This window comes from Podarcis muralis, chromosome 9, assembly GCF_964188315.1.
Source record: "Podarcis muralis chromosome 9, rPodMur119.hap1.1, whole genome shotgun sequence".
Taxonomy (NCBI): domain Eukaryota; kingdom Metazoa; phylum Chordata; class Lepidosauria; order Squamata; family Lacertidae; genus Podarcis; species Podarcis muralis.
In genome coordinates this window covers 56,354,078-56,371,007 of record NC_135663.1, presented here as the reverse complement: position 1 = coordinate 56,371,007, position 16,930 = coordinate 56,354,078, and the positions used below count along the sequence as shown (strand labels likewise).

The 16,930-nt window shown below is 42.2% G+C and overlaps 1 protein-coding gene across 1 annotated transcript in view; it reads right to left on the bottom strand.

The window, feature by feature from the left end:
• Positions 1 to 16,930, bottom strand: part of TUSC3 (tumor suppressor candidate 3) — a 128,339-nt gene that overhangs the window by 81,480 nt on the left and 29,929 nt on the right. Inside the window, exon 2 of the mRNA XM_028743697.2 lies at positions 4,917 to 5,086. Within this exon, the coding sequence (XP_028599530.2) occupies positions 4,917 to 5,086 (170 nt within the window). The remainder of the gene's footprint in view (positions 1 to 4,916; positions 5,087 to 16,930) is intronic.

Genomic DNA, 16,930 nt, shown 5'->3' with positions numbered 1-16,930 from the left:
TATTATTATTATTATTATTAAATTTGCTTCCAGTGCTATCAAGAGAGTGAAACATCAACCTTTATAACTGGTCAAAGAATCAAAGAATTGTATAGTTAGAAGGGATCCTGAGGATCATCGAGTCCAATCCCCTGCAATGCAGGGATATGCAGCTGTTCCATACAGGGATCAAACCTGCAACCTTGGTGTTATCAGTTATTAGCTCTTACTAACCATTTAAGCTCTTACTTGATACATTGAGCCTTATATAGGTGCTGCAATGCTCCTGGTGAGCAACAGGCAAGCCCAGGCTTTTTTGCAGGACTGTGGCAGGAACAGTTCCATGCATCAAATGGGAATGCAATCTAACCTGTTCCCAAATATGTGAATGAATGGGAAAACCACTGCATGCATGAACGGTGCTTCGCGTACATTGGAATACAGTGGTACCTCGGGTTACATATGCTTCAGGTTACATACGCTTCAGGTTACAGACTCCGCTAACCCGGAAATATTACCTCGGTTTAAGAAGTTTGCTTCAGGATGAGAACAGAAATCGTGCTCTGGCGGCGCGGTGGCAGCAGGAGGTCCCATTAGCTAAAGTGGTGCTTCAGGTTAAGAACAGTTTCAGGTTAAGAATGGACTTCCGGAACGAATTAAGTACTTAACCCAAGGTACCACTGTAAAGGTCAAGTTTGCACACAACATGTTAATTCCTTTTCACACTTCCTCTTACAATAGCTTTGCATGATCAATAGCCTCAAGTGATACATCTAGTCATGGATTATACCTAGGGGAACTAGAATGAGCTCACTACTGGCAACTGTGTTTTTATTTTCTTTTATGCTAATGAGAAAATTGAAAAGGTTCTTGCATTAACATGCAGAAAGAAGGAAAGCTGTTTCAGGGTAATGAGAAGAATATGGGAACCTCCAGACTTTGTGCTGAGCCTAAAAAAGTTTTTTTTTAAATGCATTTATTTATTTTATTGCATTTATATCCTACCTTTTTCTCCAAGAAGCTCAATGTGGCGCACCTGGTTGTCCCCCTCCTCATTTCATCCCTACAACAACTGAGAGGCAGTGACTGGCTGAGAGTCATGGCTGAGCAGAGATTTGAATACTTGGTCTCGTCAGACACCCTAATAACATCAGTATCATCTTGATTCTGAAAGAAGCCGTATCACTTGTTGTCATTGGCACCATTTGCAAATTAGACATTCTCTTGTCCATCTCAGATGAAAGGTAGGTAAATCATCAGATTTTGCAATGAGCCTGTGCTGCTGCTTCCCACTCCATCAGTTCAGACCTAGGGGAGGAGAGCTAGGGCTTGTCTCTGTGGCTGAGTTGGGCTTCAGGGCATTTGGAAAGCCTGCCAAGATCAGTGTGTTGTCATAAGCAAGACTTAACAATCTCCTTTCAGTGATGCATAGGAGGAATTTGGCAAAATATCAGCTCCAAGAGGTCTAAGGAAGCAGCTGAATTGCCACACAAAAAGGGTCAGAGAATGAAGAACTTGTTCAGATCCTATGAAGTGCAGAAGACACAACATACAAAAGAGTGACTAAAAACTAGACTCACTTTATTTGACATGTTTTTGAGAGGTACCTCGTTTTTTGATGATCAAACTTCCACACAGTTGTACAGGAAGTAACTAAATCCACTGAGCAAATCTGATAATTTCACTTAGTTTCCTTACATTACAGAAAAAGTAATTTCCATGGAGCTAATCATTAGCTTCGAGATGATCAACTGAGATTTAATGATAAGGGACAGACCTAACAAATGCTCTGACTTCCTCCATTAATGCAGACTTCTAAAACATGGTAGGCAGAATCATGACCCAAGGACCAACTTCCTGACTTCTTGACAAGTGATGAGAAAAACATTGCTCAAACAGTATCCTGTAGCATTTCGTAGTCAGCCATGAATGGATGTCTCTCCACAAAAAAACAAATGTACTAAAATAGTGCTCTGTAACTGGAGTATGTTCAGCAAATTAGCTGGGCCAACTTAATTTGCATAATTTATTCTCCTTGTGCTAATCCCAAGAAGGGACATGGATCAATGAGAAGCATTGAAGCCTTGGTCTTCCAACCATTCAGCTGTCACTCCGGCTCTATTCATGCATTCAAAAGAATGTGTGGGAGGGGCATAAACTCTGTAGGAGGAGTGGAGGCGCAAGAATCAGGCCCAATCTCAGTCTTCTGACCTCCATCCATGTTGATCTGGACAGTTTGAAGGAGACTCCTAACCTTGAGCTGTCAGGGTAGCTGATCACAATCTAAGCACGCTCAGCTGAATGTGCTTACAACCCCCCTTCAGACATTCCAGTTTCAAAATGAGAAGAGACATGGAGCACGCCGGATGCGTGCAGGAACATTGAGGGGGGAGGGGAAGCATGCACACCTGTTCCCCTCGCACCCATTTTTCTTTTCTTTTTTGGAACACATGGCAAAGATTTTGACTTCTGAAGATTCCCACATGCACTGCCCACACGCAAGATTTGTCTTCCCAGCCATACTGCCTCAAAACTCTCCGAAGGAAAAAAAATGAAAATGAGAATCTCAATACACTGTACTCCACACCCAATGGTATGACCACATGCCTCAATTTCCTAAAAAGAGCTGCACATCACATCCTTTCCAGTAAAACAATAGCACACTGCTACATATTTCAGCCCCAGATATATCATGTGTCTTGCTGGCAGAGGTATTCTGGGCAACCTTGGAAGGAAAACTTTTAAAAATATTTCCATATGTTGAAGGGAATTATGAACTTTTCACAACTTAATGCATCCTCAGTATCTGAAATACCTTAAAGCTCAAGGATGAATTACATAGAAAAACAACAACAACCGCCCAATGAAATTTCCTATGCATTGATCAAATATGACTGTTTCAGAGCAGTTTCATGCAGAAGGTTAATATTGCATGCTTATTAAAAAAAACGTTTTGCTAAAAAAGTACAGAAATTCCAAGAGGAAAAAGTCATATGAGAAATACTATATTAATATGTGGTGTACAATTACTTTGAAAACAACTTCTTGTCTAAGAGAGCTATACAAAAGAGTAGCTTCAGTCAGTGATGCATTCAGCAGTATCTAACTAAGCATTTCCACTAGTGCAGGTACTATGGGGCATGCAGTGAACTCCCATACAATCCCTAACTTTTCTAGGGAGGGTTGGAGGGAAACCCAGAACTCAGGGGATACAGAACAGGGAGAGGAAGTTCTGTTGCACTGTCTAAAGTGCTTGCACCAGCAGAACTGTTTAGTGGAATACCACTAGGTTGTTCATAGCAAAAACTCCAAAATGCACTGAACACAGCACTCTGTATTCATCTTCTCTATTATACGTACAGCTCCTGCCTTTTAATTACTTGGTGATTGGAGTAACTTCCGTTTTATGTTATTATTTTCAGGTGCAGCGACATCAGCTTCATTTAATTCATATTGTACCCTACAGCAAAGCTAAATCTCAATTTCACATTTGTTTTAAACGTTTTGAACTAGAAGCAATGAGTTAATTGTTTCTTATTTTAGATGTCCAGCTGCATTCTGCAGAAATGACTAAGCCTGCGGTCCTAATATTTACTTGGAAATGAATTTCACTGAAATTAATGGGACGTGTTCAGGGTCTTTGCCATGCCATACAGCAGGATGAACCATAAGCCCTTTTCTCCCCCACTGCAGTAAATGGTATCCTCTTATTAAATGACAATATTTGTACAGCATTAAATCCTAGTAACAAAAGATTTATGCACAGACCAACATAAGGGAATGTGTTACTGGCTATTTTGCATAATAATCAGAACCGCAACCATTTAAAGCTGTTCCGATTGTTCCTGAACTTCAGCCCATCGAGGATAATACAGTTTCTCAGCAACAATAAGCCACATTCCAACTGCAAAGCCAATTCCATCATGCCAACCTGTCATTCTAAAAAAGAGCTGCAGTGGCCTGTTGAGAATTCACATGCTGAAAAAAAGGAGCTGATTGTGAAACCAAACAGTAACAAGGAGTCCTGGAAAGGAAATGTGTAACTTCATGGAAAAGCCACAGATGATTGACAGTTTGACAAATGTTCTAACAACTGTGATTCCGTGGATGTCTTAAGAGCTGTTTGCATGCATACTTGTACATTGGGCATACCTGTGGCATCCCCCCCAAAAAAATGTGTTCTTCAAAAAAAAGTAGAACTTTTGTTCTGGGTTCCATAGTGATGTGTAGACAAAATATATGCAGTTAAAAACAACAAAAATATGTTATAGGGGAAACAGCAAGTATACAAGGCATACAGGTATGCTCTCACTCAGCTATTTGCAACGTGAAAAGCAGTGCTTTATGTGCCCACATATTTAGATTGCTTAATTGACAGGTTATTACATGGGGCTGTATCTCCTCTACAAAACAACAAGATCCAGTCTACACTACCGCAGGTTAACATTTGCAACTTTTAAGGAGCATCTCGTTAAATAGACTTGAGCAACGTTTTCCACAGCAATCACCGAGTGCAAACAATAGAAGGAAGGCTGAAGAATGTTACGAAAAGCCCTGAAACTGTATTAAGTTGTGGCAAAGATCTCTGAAGAAACCAGTCAGTCAACTTGTGAAATAATGATAATGAATGTCTTTTTTAAGTGTTTAAGTGTCTGTGTGTGTGTGTGTGTGTGTGTGTGTGTATACACAAACATATGTAACCCAAAGAACCTGAAATTAAAGAGCACCCAACTGTTGCAATTTGTAAATGGAGCATAAAATGTCCTCTGAATATAGAAACTAATGAATTAACATTCAACTTGTATCTCACAGATAAACACAAACATGTGAGTTGACTACATAACTGATAAAGAACTGATAAATGTGAAAACATTGACTGAAGGCAGATGATCAAAAGAGAAGACCAAAAAGTTCTGCTTCCAAGGGTATAAACGTACCTGCAAACAGAACATTGCCTCTGCGGCTGGAGAGCTGTAAACATTACAATCACCGAATAGTTGCGAGGCGGGGCCTTCACAAATCTTCTGAATTTGTCTCCATTCATGCGGATGACCGAGCGCCTTGAACTCCATTCCATAAGTTGTTCCACCTTCTCAGCTAAAAGGTTCTGAAATCAAGAACAAGCAGAACGGTTGGTGCTGCATTTTAATACACAGCACGTCCCAAGAGGTAGCCCCAGTTCAGATAGTCTCCGTTTAATGGACTATCAAGTTAATAGAAACTTTCTCGTCTTATAGATCTTACTGGCAAGCTGCTGGAATGTCGTTGTGGGAATGCCAGGGTTGGAAAAGGATATTGTAGTAACATAGGCCTACAAAGTTTTTCTGAGCAAGTAATCTTTTCAGGCACACAGAGGCTCCCATTCACAAAAATGTGTATTAAAAGGCTACCAAATGTGCATAAAAATAAAAATAATATCTTAAGGATTGCTTTATGTGCTACAGAAATGGTACATATACACTGTTAGAAACTCAGATATATAAGCTAGGCACCAAATGGTTCCTTAAACCAGGGTTACAGTGGCCAAAATGGAATGTCTAGTTGCCATTTTCGGGTTAGATGGCTCAAAAGTCATATTTTTCAATACAAGTTTTTGGTTCCTAAAATTGGTTCTGATTGTGCAGATAAAATACCGCAGATAGCATTTTACAGGATGTGTTGTTAGTATGTGAAAACAGGCAAGACCCAAGGATCCCCAGCTATGCACCTCCAGATGTTTGAAATAACAGGTGCCATCCTAGCACTCGGGCATCTTCACTTGGTTACAAGTGGCTAACAACCACATACAAAATGTGCCTGGCGAATTTTGAATGCTGTGCGCACAGTGCCAATTTTGTAACATGCAAATACAGGAAAAATCAGAGACATGAAGCGCCACTACACAACCAGGGTCAGACTCTGCCCTCTTTCAGTCAAGTATCACATCACTTTCCCAACAAACATTTAATGGTTACTGGCACAACTTGAATGCAGTAAATAAATCTCTCATTAAATACACAAGGACGAAACTGGGGCTCTGGCAGTAGGACCAAGGCATCTTATTCCCTGCAAGCAGCAGGAATCGCTGGCTTCATTTTAACAGCTCTGCAGTGCCACTACTGCAGATGGGTGGACAGCAATGGGGCAGATTACATCCCAGGAGGAATCAGGTGACTGAAAGAACCAATAGGGTCCCATGGGGACTGTAAAGCCGACAACGCTGGCCTAGCTCCACAATATGCATAACTTGCCCCTTGGGAGCAGACTGAGCTGCTTCACCATCTGCCCAACTACTACCCACTACTTTGCGTGCTCAGCCTCTGGAACCTTCCACAGGCTTCCAGGCCAGCAATGCGGACGAGAGACAAGCTTCGGAACTGGAACTGCGGACCAAGACCACAAATCACGATTGGCAACTGTCAAATTAAAAAAGGGAACTGTCACAACAGATATGCAATAATGACCTTCTGCCACTTTAAAAAAACATTGCCCTGTGATCGTAATGTAGCAATTAACAAAAGAAAATTCCAAAAATTTCAGGACTAAGGAAGTTATCCCTTCAGCAGTCCAATAGTAATTGAAACTGAGTAGAAGCATTATGTTAGATCCTTACCGCTACTTATCAAAACTAGACTCTGCAATGATAGGCTATTGCTTACCACCAGACTCTAAGTGCTCCTCCTCTCTATGGCTTCAGATAGCCCCGAACCCAAGTCTTGCAACACTGGTATAGGCTTCTTGTGGGTGAATGGGGAGTGGGCAGAAAAAGGGTTAAATGTATTTTTTCCTTACCAAACTGCTGCAGGACTTTCCCTCCTGCACTGGAGGGCTACTGACCCTAAACTTGATGGGCTGAGAGAATGCAGTTTTGGAGAAGAAAAGGCACCCCCCAACTCAAATTCTCTGCTTCCAGGTTACTTACTACAAGTTTTTAGGGGCTTAAGCAGGTTAATTCCCTTTCCATTTTCCTGTGGGTGTGTTTTCAACTCACATATTAACACTGTGCCTCACGGTTCCCAGCCATAGATTTGATTGTAACACATACACAGTTTGCATGACTTCTGATTTCACTAAACTCTTTCTCTCTATATGCTTAACTGCCATAAACAATCTGAAAGCTCACAGGTCCCTTCCATTCAGTTTTGGTTTTTAAATTTTTTTTTAAATGTTAAAGTTATTTTCTTTTAATTCACAAACATATGCCCTTCTGCGTACCTACAATGTCCCCCAAATATGTAGAATCCACTACCCTAATTTTGGAGGGACAAGTTTCCCTTCCAAATTGATCCGCACTCAGCCCTCTGAGTACACTCTTATAGGGAATTATTCTAATTTCAGTAACAGCCACGTAAAAGCACCACCATTTTTTCTTAAAACTTAGACTCACAATTAAGTTTTAGTAAGAGGCTGAGAGGAAGAGATTTTCTGAAGGCAGAAGATGAGTTTGATAGTAACACACAAGGCACATTACCCAATCTTTCTCCCATCCAGAGTAAGAAACAATTGACCTCTGCCATTCACAGGTGACAAATTGAGGGTAGATATTGCGGCTTGCAATTGCATCAGGGAGTCCTTATGGTTTTTTCCTTGCACTTTTCCTTCTCCCCCACGCCCCTATTTTAAAGCACCTATTAGAGGCACTACCTCCATTCTTCCTTCCTAGACTGACCATGGGAAGGAAGAACAGCTGGCGGTGAGCAGAGCTCTGTTGTTGCTACCAAAACCACCAGCAGTTTCAAAAGGGTCTGGTTTTTTAAAAAAAAACAACTTAAAAGCCCCTTCTCCTAATCATTTCATCACTCTCCTTTTGTTTCAATTCAGTAATTCAACTGAAATGCCCCCCTCCCAGGACACAACCAAGCCTCCAAAATGAAATGAGATCGGTATTGCCCTCTATTAAGCAGACAAGGCTCCTATCTGCCAGTGGATTATACTTGTGAACCAGGGAAAAGAACACTGTCGGATTACATAGTGACTGCACACACTCTGCCTCTCTCTGCTGTAAGGTTGGGAGACAATACACAGATGATAATAAAACGGCCCCCGTTTCTGGAAGCTTTTTGCTTTTGAATACAAAGTACTCCAGGCTAGAGAGAGCACTCTAAGCAAAGGAGCCTATTCTATGAGGAAGAGGGAAGCGCCCAGGACAAAGTCACTTAGGCAACCATGTCAGTTAGGCAACTGTGTTAATTTGGCCGCAGGGCAAACGACTCTAGTGCAGACGACTCTTCATTGCCCAGTTTTTTTGCCCAACCAATTCCAAGCTCCAAATCCAAGAAACTCAACAAGACCAACAAGGATGCAGGTAGAATACCAGCAGGGGGTGGGAGCTCTGTATTGTGCACAATATCCCACGAATGACTCTCTGCCTCCTGGACAGAGGTTGTGGCTGCGTGCTCAGTGCAATAAGCTCCTGACCCTCAAGGAACAACTCTGTCCCCTCGAGGCAGCTGAGAAAGTTAGAGGGATTGGTGAATGAAGCTTTGATAAATGGGACAGTGGTAACTTATGCCCAGGGTGCCAGTTCCTCTGCTGAAAAAGGGAGTGAGGGCCTTGGGGAAGGAGAGTATAACTCTGAGGAACAGCAAAATGGTACTGTAGGACAGGGTTTCCGAAACTTGGGTCTCCAGGTGTTTTTGGACTACAATTCCCATCATCCCTAGCTAGCAGGACCAGTGGTTAGGGATGATGGGGATTGTAGTCCAAAAACAACTGGAGACCAGAGGGAAACCCTGCTGTAGAAGGAACCCATTTATTGGGAGGCAAACAACTATCCCCTCACATAAAGGATACTTCTCCAAGGAGTGGGGATCTCCTAGTCGTGGGTGACTTGTTCATTAGAGATATAGTTAGATTTGTGATGGGTATGCTGAATGCATGGCGACTTGCCTGCATTGTACAAAGGTTGCAAATGTCAGATCGCGCCTACATGGTTTGCTGGACAGAGGTCCAACACAGTCACACTGGACTTCAAAAGAGAAAATGTCAAAAAAATGATGGATCTGATGAAAAGGAAAATTGAAAGGCAAAGCAAAGAGGGTCAAATCTCCCAAGAACAGTTGGGGGTTATTCAAAATCACAATAATAGAAGCTCAACTAGAATCTATACTGCAGATCAGAAAAAAGTACCAGTGGGGCCAATATGATGTCAATGTGGTTAATGAGCAGTCAAGAAACTATTAGAGGTTACAAGGCTTTCTTCAGAAAATGGAAGTCTCGTCCAAATGAGCGGAGCAAAACGGAACACAAATTCTGGCAAAAGAAATGCAAGCTGGCAATAAGGATGCTAAAAAAATAATTTGAGGAGCACATTGCTAAACAAACAAACAAACAAAACCACCCACAAAGACCAACAAAAGATTGTGTAAAGACATTAGTAGCAGGAGACCAGCTAGGGAGGCAGTGGAACCTTGTGATGACAAGAGAGTCAAATGTGTGCCAAAGGAGGAATGTGTGCTAAATGTGCTAAAAATAGATTCTTTGCATCTATCTTTACAGAAGATACAAGGCAAATCCCTGTGCCTGTACTAACTTTTCCACGAAGGGAGTCTGAGGCCAATAGTAGTGACGAGTTGATGTTCTAAGCCAGGGGTAGGCAACCTAAGGCCCGTGGGCCAGATGTGGCCCAATCGCCTTCTCAATCCAGCCCATGGACGGTCCGGGAATCAGCGTGTTTTTACGCGAGTAGAATGTGTCCTTTTATTTAAAATGCATCTCTGGGTTATTTGTGGGGCCTGCCTGGTGTTTTTACATGAGTAGAATGTGTGCTTCTATTTAAAATGCATCTCTGGGTTATTTGTGGGGCATAGGAATTCATTCATCCCCCCCCCCCAAAAAAAAAATATAGTCCGGCCCACCACATGGTCTGAGGGATGGTGGACCGGCTCACGGCTGAAATGTTAACTAGTCACTATGATCGACTTAGGAAGGACTAGAAAGGGATCCAGGGAGAAACTATGAAATTACAGACTGGCTAGTTTAATGCATTTTCTGAGAAGACTGGTGGAAAGCATTTGTTAAAGATAGAATTACAAAGCATATAATAGAATAGGCAGGGTATGTGTTTGCTTTTATACATTTTAAGCTGTTCTAAACGTACTTGAATTTTTTTAGATGGCTTTTCAGAGTCTGCGTATTTTAAGTATATTTTGAATTGATTTTAAATTATACTGTTATAACGTTTTGAGGGCTGCTTGGTGGGGAGGAAGGTCAGGAAACAAATTTAATAAATAAATAATGCAGATGGTATCTCCTGTGTCATTTTTCAAACAAAAGCTGATCCAGAGACGCAGCCTTCAAACCATACCCTTGGTTTGACTCGGAGACTCAGGATTTAAGTCAAAGAAGAAAAACACCCCCCAAAACCATTGTTTAAAGTACTTTATGGGTCTGGGGCACCAATTTCCTTGCATCAGTAAATGTGGTCCTATGTTAATACACTGCAAAACTTGAGGTTTAGACTGAAGAGGATTAACAGAGCCAGGAGTACTCCTGGTGACTTAATAGTCCCTTATCAATGAGGCTGGGTACATCCTTTGTTCGGGACACAACAGGTAAATAGGTACATAACCCAAGATGACTAGGAGATAGTTGAGAAAAGATGACTCACGCTTGCTCCCCACTGTAGCCAGGGAGAACAAACAAACTAGCTGAGTAGTAACCAATAGAAGCATTTTTCAGTAGAAAAACAGAAAATGAAGCAGAGAGCTGGGCTCTGAAAAAGTACCAGTGCAGGGTGGGGTGCTTTTCTCTGGAGATCTGAAACAGGGCCGTTGCTTTAGCTGTCTGCTGGAGTGTAACACTATGTCTCCACATACTCTCAACCAGTGCTATTTTTCTAGAATAATAGGTGCCAGAACTCCCCATGAACGCCTCCTTTGTTCTCTTATAATGGCAATGGCACCCACCTAGGAGGTGCCAGAACTGAGTTCCCATGAGTTTCTGTTGAAAAAAAGGGCCCTGCTCTCAATCTTTACATTTATAGATCAACTCAAGTATTACACAAAAGGCTGTAAGATGCAAGTAAAACCTTCCAAAGGAAGCCAAACCAAGCCTAAGCGCTGTTACCCTGGTGTTACTAAGATGCTTTGCTTTACTGCTATTTCAGGTGTACCCAAGTGCCTTGACCACCAGTGCAGCCTAGTGTAGCAGGAGAAAACAAGCTTGCTCCATCTTCCGTGTGATAGCATTTTAGATATTTGAAGATGGCTATCATATCCACTGGTGGAGGAACGGGAGTGTAGAGGGAGTGGACCACCCCCAGCACCACTATTCTTCTAGGGTGCGATTGCAGTGCCCCCCCCCCGGACATGCGCCAGCGGTGCGCCACGCCCCCAGAACATGTGCCATGCCCTTGTGGGTGGCGTGCCACGCCCCCGGGGGACACTAGCCATGCCCCTGGCTGCTCTCCACCCCCAGTAGTGGAGCATGCAGCTTCACCACTGATCATACGTCCTCTCAGTCTCCTCTTTACCAGACTAAACGTATCCAGTTCTCACAACTGTTCTTCATAAGGCTTGATTTCCAGACCCTTGGTCATCTTGGTCACCTCCTCTGCACATGTTCCAGCTTGTTAATATCCTTCTTAAATTGTGGTGCCTGGAACTGGACAAAGTGCTTGAGATGGGGTCTGATCAAGGCTGTAGTATTACTTCTCTTGATGAGGGCACTGTACTTCTGCTGATGCAGCCTAGAATATAATTAGCTTTTTTCTCCTGCTGCACCCTACTGCTGAAGCTCCTATGAAGCCTATGGACTACTAAGAACCCTAGATCCTTTTCATGTGTACTATGAACAAGCCAAGTGTCCCTCATTTCATATTTGTGCTGCTGGTTCTTCCTGCCTGACACCTGTCCCTACTGAAATTAATTTTGTTAGTATGGACCCAGTTCTCCAATCATTTAAAGTCACCATGAAACCTGATTCTATCTTCTCCAGCATTAGCCACCTCTTCCAGTCCAGTGTCATCCGCAAATTTGATAAACAACCCCTCATTGTATTTATCCAAGTTGTTCATCAAAAATAGTTACACGAGCATGTGAGAATGGTTCTAAAAAAAATATGCAGGCAAAATACACACTGGTTTTTTGTTTAACTTAAGGATAAACCTGGAAAATCTAGCAGCAGGATCCACAGCAGATAAATGAATATGCAAAAACCACATGCTTTCCTATGGTAAATGCAATCTGTAACAATGGCAGTGGGGAACAACTGATTCTCATTGTGTCACACTGAAGATGATATTAACAGATAGCACCTCACTGGCTTTGCGATTTAACACCTGTAACTATTTGAAAAGTACTTTTTCTTTTGACCATGCCTGTGATGTTTCAGCCTTATTGTAGATCTGCAGCAACCCCCCTTCCAAAAAATAAAAAATCAATTACCAACACAAGGTGAAAAGGTACATTAAGAATTGTCATCAAAATATTAATTTGTCTAAAGCATCTGAACATATGGTTTAGAAGATCAATAAAACTATGGAATCCAAGCATTTAAGTATACCATAAAATATGTCGTCAAAGTAGGCTCGTCAGCCAGATGGCTACCTACCAGGTCTTTATTTTAAAAATGCCATCTGAAGAGTGACTACATCAGTATTTGCATACAGAACATTCTAGATTAATCGATGGCTACCAATTGCTGCAAAAATAGTAACAGGTTTTGGGCTCCATGCCTTTGCAGGAATATCTATCTACAAGTTACACCCCTGCAATATTAGGACAATATTAACAGCTTGCAACATTGTGCCAGTTAGGGCAACCCATCTTAGAATTTCTTTTCTGGCTCTGCAAAGTTACGGTAATTAGTACCAGCCGGTCATTTCAAATGCTTATGTTGGAAGCAGGCAAGAGCTGAAGTTGAACCATGGTGCATACACTTTACTTTTGTCATGATATGACCCCAGTTTAACTAGCTCTGTATGTTGTTTAACATGTGAAGCTGTCTTTGGTTCAACTGCCATTGTTTCAAGTAGTCCAGTAGTGCCCATTCTGAAGGATGGAAGTTCTCTGAGAGCTTTCCCAAGCTGGGACCCTTTTTAACTAGATCTGCTGAGCACTGAACACGAGATCTTCTACATTCCCTTACTCAAATCACAGACTCTTTTATCACCAAATGCTCCAATTAAAGCATCTTGATTTTTGAAATATTATTGTTCCTCAGAGAAGGCATTTTAAGTGTTTTGTACTTAAAAAGCACTCTTTGCACTCTTATTAATGAGTAACATTAATAATATGCAAGTGTTCTTGTTTAGGGTAAAAAGGTAAAGGTACCCCTGCCCGTACGGGCCAGTCTTGCCAGACTCTAGGGTTGTGCGCTCATCTCACTCTATAGGCCGGGAGCCAGCGCTGTCCGGAGACACTTCTGGGTCACGTGGCCAGCGTGACAAGCTGCATCTGGCGAGCCAGCGCAGCACACGGAACACTGTTTACCTTCCCGCTGGTAAGCGGTCCCTATTTATCTACTTGCACCCGGAGGTGCTTTCGAACTGCTAGGTTGGCAGGCGCTGGGACCGAACGACGGGAGCGCACCCCGCCGCGGGGATTCAAACCGCCAACCATGCGATCGGCAAGTCCTAGGCACTGAGGTTTTACCCACAGCACCACCCGCATCCCTAGGGTGTTTAGGGTACCAGCTAGTTATTCATTTTTCTCCTCCTACTTCCCATTACATTTTACTTTTCCAATTGCTACCGTTCATTCTGTGGCAACTGAGTATGCACAGTATTCATTGTGCTATTGTTTTGGGCTGGGGTGGTATATTCAGTTTTCAAATTATTACTATTTAAAAAAAAGATTTTTAGTTTTAGTTTTTAGTTTTGTCTCTCATTTTAGCTACAATCCTAGCTGCAACTGACTTTATTAAAAGGAAATGATTTCAGTTGTAAAACCATTGACAGAACTACCCTACAGACCGTCCACCACAAGAAATGAAGAGCAGCATGTTTTAAGGACTTTACATCAGTGGTTTTTATCAACTGCTCTAAAAAAAAAAGACTCAAATTGCTTCAGTAAGTAACTAACCACAATCTACTCCAGCAAGGTCAAAATGTTCTCCTTGTTTTATTGGCCACCAACCTTCGCAACCTGCTCCATGAACAAGTCGAACTCATTAATCCAAGATTTTTGCTGCACGACCCATTAACAATTTTACTATGGAAGTGTGTTAGCCAATACCGAGAAAGAAAGTAAATTGAGAGTACATGCTGTTCAGTCCAGGATAACATTAATGCAGCAAGGGCAAGGTGTTGTACTCAGTGCCCAAAGAAGAGAAAGGGCAAGCTGATGCAACAACTTAGCTGCAGAAACAGTGAGCCAGTGTACAAAGAAGAACCAACAGATTGCTGGCTTTGGTAACAGTCTGGGAGGGAAGCTCTCTTTGAATACTGGATACCAGAAACCACAACCACAGAAATCGGTCATCGCTTTCATGCACTGCTTGTGAGCTTTCCAGAGACATTTAGTCCAACACTCTGAAGGAAAGAGAATGCTGGACTGGGTGGACGTTTGCTCTGATCCGGCATTACTCTTCTTATGTTCTTATAAAAAGAGAGAGTCAAACACCACTAAGAAGCAACCTATTTTTAAGGAAACTAGGTATATGGGTCACCAATTCAAACAGAAGTGCTCTGTTATGTGAGATTCTTGAACTGTTGCAAAGAGATCTGAGGCAAGCAGGGGTCCCCCTGCCTCAGTTCTTCAGGCACACACACATAGACCTCCATTATCTGCTACCCCATACACTTCTCCGAAGCAAAAGTATAGGGAATTTTTTGTCCTTAGGGGTGGAATGGGGTAGCAGTCAAGAAGAGGATTTCCACCCTTTGGCTTCGTGCCCAAATGTCTGAAGAATCTTCTCAAGGCTTTCGACCTCAATAATCAAGGGTACAAATGTAGGGGCACATAGCTGCTTGCCCTTCTCTAAAAGAAACTTTAAATTCATCTCTTACATATGTCATTTTATAGGGGAAAAGGTGCCACTACTTTCTGATTAAGGTAAAGGTACCCCTGCCCGTACGGGCCAGTCTTGACAGACTCTGGGGTTGTGCGCCCATCTCACTCAAGAGGCCAGGGGCGAGCGCTGTCCGGAGACACTTCCGGGTCACATGGCCAGCGTGACATCGCTGCTCTGGTGAGCCAGAGCCGCACACGGAAACGCCATTTACCTTCCCGCTAGAAAGCGGTCCCTATTTATCTACTTGCACCCGGAGGTGCTTTCGAACTGCTAGGTTGGCAGGCGCTGGGACCGAGCAACGGGAGCGCACCCCGCCGCGGGGATTCGAACCACCGACCTTTCGATCGGCAAGCCCTAGGTGCTGAGGTTTTTACCCACAGCGCCACCCGCGTCCCGTCACTTTCTGATTAGGTAGTTTCAAACCTCCAGGTGTACTTTTTTATTTTAAAGAAACCTGAATTTAGCCATTAATTATATTTATCTATCCATTCATTAGCGGAAATAAAATTTCCCAAGCAATTTCCCTTCATCACTTGCTGTAATGGAAAAAAAAGAGGCAACAATCTTCATGTGTATGATCATGTTACACTTCTTGGAAAAGCTGGAAAATAACCACTTCAAACCTAAAGGACATACACAAGTGAAATATGATCTAAATAGTTACATGCACTATTTTCAAGTGATCCAAGTTTGGATGCCATGTCTTCTGAATGTATTTTTTTTGGGGGGGGGGGGAATGAACTAAGCAAGTAAGTTGTGTAACAAGAAAAATTCTATTTGGTCATTGACACTGAAAAGAAAGGTCTTGGAAGCCCATGTACCAGTTCATAAAACAAAGGAAGGCAAAGTAATTTGAAAGGTAGATAGAAATCATACGACTCTGAAAGGTAAATATTTGCAAAACTGAAAAAAGATACTGGAAACTTTACTGAATTGTCTAGAATTAAAGTCTCCTGTGATGTTACACAAAAGGATCCAGGTGCAAACCTGTTCTATGTACAGAAGCAGAGTCTCTGGTTTGTAAATCACTTATGAGACGTGCATACAAAATTATAGCATAAGAAATGGACACAGTTAACCGAATCAGAGCATAAAGATATTACGATTTCCCATAACTACTGCTAATGTAAAATGCATTAGAGCACTTAACTGCCGGAGTTCCAAACCATTGGCTCAGTGTGACATTAACACAGTTTGACAAGAGATATTGTCTTCAGCATGAATCAATTCTCTTTCATTATATGCATACATGTAAACAGATTGCTATAAGGCTTACCAATATCTTGTATGTAAGCCATTGCATATGCCATACTAAAACTGACCCTGAAACGTGGTACCAACATACTACCTAGAAGTGGACGAGGAGGATACCAGAGAGGTCATAACTGCCAAGTAATGTACCAAGCGATGTAGTTCCTTCTTCTCTTCCACTCAGTTAATGCAGCTACCATAGAGAGCCAGATCACTGGTCCATCCTATCCCAGTTATTGTATGCTTTGTTAGTTCTTCTTCATGGTCTCATTCATTTATTAAGTACACTTACAGTCCGCTCACCCTTCATACCTCTGAGAGCATACAGATTACATGAGCTTTCTCAGTCTACCATCCTGAGACCCACAGTTGTTTATGTGCCCCCAGATCATACTTGGGGTACTCAGAGATAGCACACTCATTTTTAGAGTCCCTGAGCTGGAACATGGGAGTCTCTTCTTTCCATACCAGATCTCTGCAAACCAAGAAGCAAGGGGGAAAGACTAGGGGAAAACTCAATGACCTGCAAGGGGTGAGGGGAATCTGATGCACCAGAATACGATGCTTAGGTTACAAATATATGGGTGCTGGTTATTATCCTCTAAGTTGAAATCCCAAGTGCTAGCCTGGTGCTTTTCCAACATGCAACTGTAATTCACAATCTGAATGTCAGCTTTTAAAACCTGATTTATTATTATTAAACTCATTTTTTTTCTTACTCTGTGCATGTCTATCTTTATGGCATCAACCTGATGTCTCTAAACTG